The sequence below is a fragment of the Austrofundulus limnaeus genome, unplaced genomic scaffold, assembly GCF_001266775.1.
Source record: "Austrofundulus limnaeus strain Quisiro unplaced genomic scaffold, Austrofundulus_limnaeus-1.0 Scaffold2, whole genome shotgun sequence".
NCBI lineage: Eukaryota > Metazoa > Chordata > Actinopteri > Cyprinodontiformes > Rivulidae > Austrofundulus > Austrofundulus limnaeus.
In genome coordinates, this window is record NW_013952404.1 from 6,858,500 (window position 1) to 6,859,961 (window position 1,462).

Below are 1,462 nucleotides of genomic sequence, written 5' to 3' on the forward strand. Positions count from 1 at the left end.
GTGTGTGTGTGTGTGTGTGTGTGTGTGTATTAGAGAAAACAGAACTGAATGAAAAATATGACCCAAACACAATATAAAGATACACAGCACCAGGAGAGATTAAATTCAACTTTTCTGCACTCCTTCAGGTACACAATAAAATGCATTTAAGTGCTAAAATAAGCGTCTTTTGAATGATATGTCCCCTTTAAACAATTGTAAAATGCATGCATGCCCTCTGGCATCCATTAGGGAGTGCTGCAGCACCCTCCACACCCCTAATTCTCAATGTCATAACTGATATTCTGGCAACCATTTGTAGCTTTTAAAACATTGGGTCTAACAAATTAAAACAATATGTCACAGGTTTGCTCCTCAACTGTCACCTAGCCTATTAAGAGCGCCTCCTGAGATATTTTTGGATTTCTTCAGCTCAGTGGTGGATCTGGGATTTTTTTGAGTAAGGGGCCATCAAGGGGCCACAATATTCATAGAGGGGCCAAGTATTTGTTCAGCATCCTTGCACACAAATCGCTGTGTTTGGTATGGTATTATATATTATCTTTATTTTACTAGTCACAGTTTTAAACACTTGTAATGTAATTTTAAAACAGCTTGCATTAAATTCTCCTTACCAATTTTACATACATTTTACAGTACATAGATAAAATACTCCCAAACACACAGCATGTGAGAGAATCCAGCCATCATTTGTGAGTTGGAAGACTTTTTCTGCAGGATTGTTCAAATTTTAGGAAAAGAAAAAGACTTCTGTCAGCTTGATTCATGCTGGACATTTCCATTTGGCTCATTAGTGCCCCTAGTGTTTAGACACAGAACTGCACCCAGCATCATCACTCTTGGGTGAAGGACAGATGACAGGACAGGGGCACTTCAGRGGGGCAATCAAATTTCAGCAGGGGCCAATGCCCCTGTGGCCCCATCCCTAGAACCGCCCCTGCTTCAGCTTCAAACGTTTGACAAGATGTACAGATAAGATCACGTGCATAATTTGAATATTTGTGAGCCGGTATGAAAGGCAGGCATGAAATTCTTGGTGTCTTTTCTAATCGGTGTTTCCAACGGATTCAGGTTGTTTGACAAAGACTTGGCTGCGTGTCTCCGCCGCCTGCCTCTTATCTCTGAATGTCGTTGGACCCCGGTTGGACATATCTGGCTGACGCCGTGTCCGTCCCAAAATAATCTGAGAGCACAGCTGAGCCCAGCTCGGCACGGCACAGCTCATTGCTTCTGCGTACAGGGAGGAAAACACGATGACCAAATTCAGTTACTCGGACTATTTGTCTCAGTTCCGTAACGCTGGACGGAAATGTGGTGGTTTTCATCCGCGGCCGAGGGCAGATTTCAGAAGAGGAGGAGTGACGTCAGAGCCGGAGTGAGTCTTTGTTGAGAGCAGCTGGAGAGGCGGCGTGTGTGTGTGTGTGTGTGTGTGTGTGTGTGTGTGTGTGTGTGTGTGTGTGTG

General features: G+C 44.0%; 1 protein-coding gene across 2 annotated transcripts in view; it reads left to right on the forward strand.

The window, feature by feature from the left end:
* The window catches only part of LOC106521117 (ankyrin repeat and SOCS box protein 2), an 8,177-nt gene that overhangs the window by 2,868 nt on the left and 3,847 nt on the right, over positions 1-1,462 (forward strand). Inside the window, exon 1 of one of the 2 annotated variants that reach the window (XM_014013540.1) lies at positions 717-1,375. The exons of the other annotated variant lie outside the window; for it this stretch is intronic. Coding sequence (XP_013868994.1) covers positions 1,254-1,375 — 122 coding nt within the window. The 5' untranslated portion in view covers positions 717-1,253. Of the gene's footprint in view, positions 1-716; positions 1,376-1,462 lie in introns of those variants that run through there. 2 annotated transcript variants of the gene reach the window in all.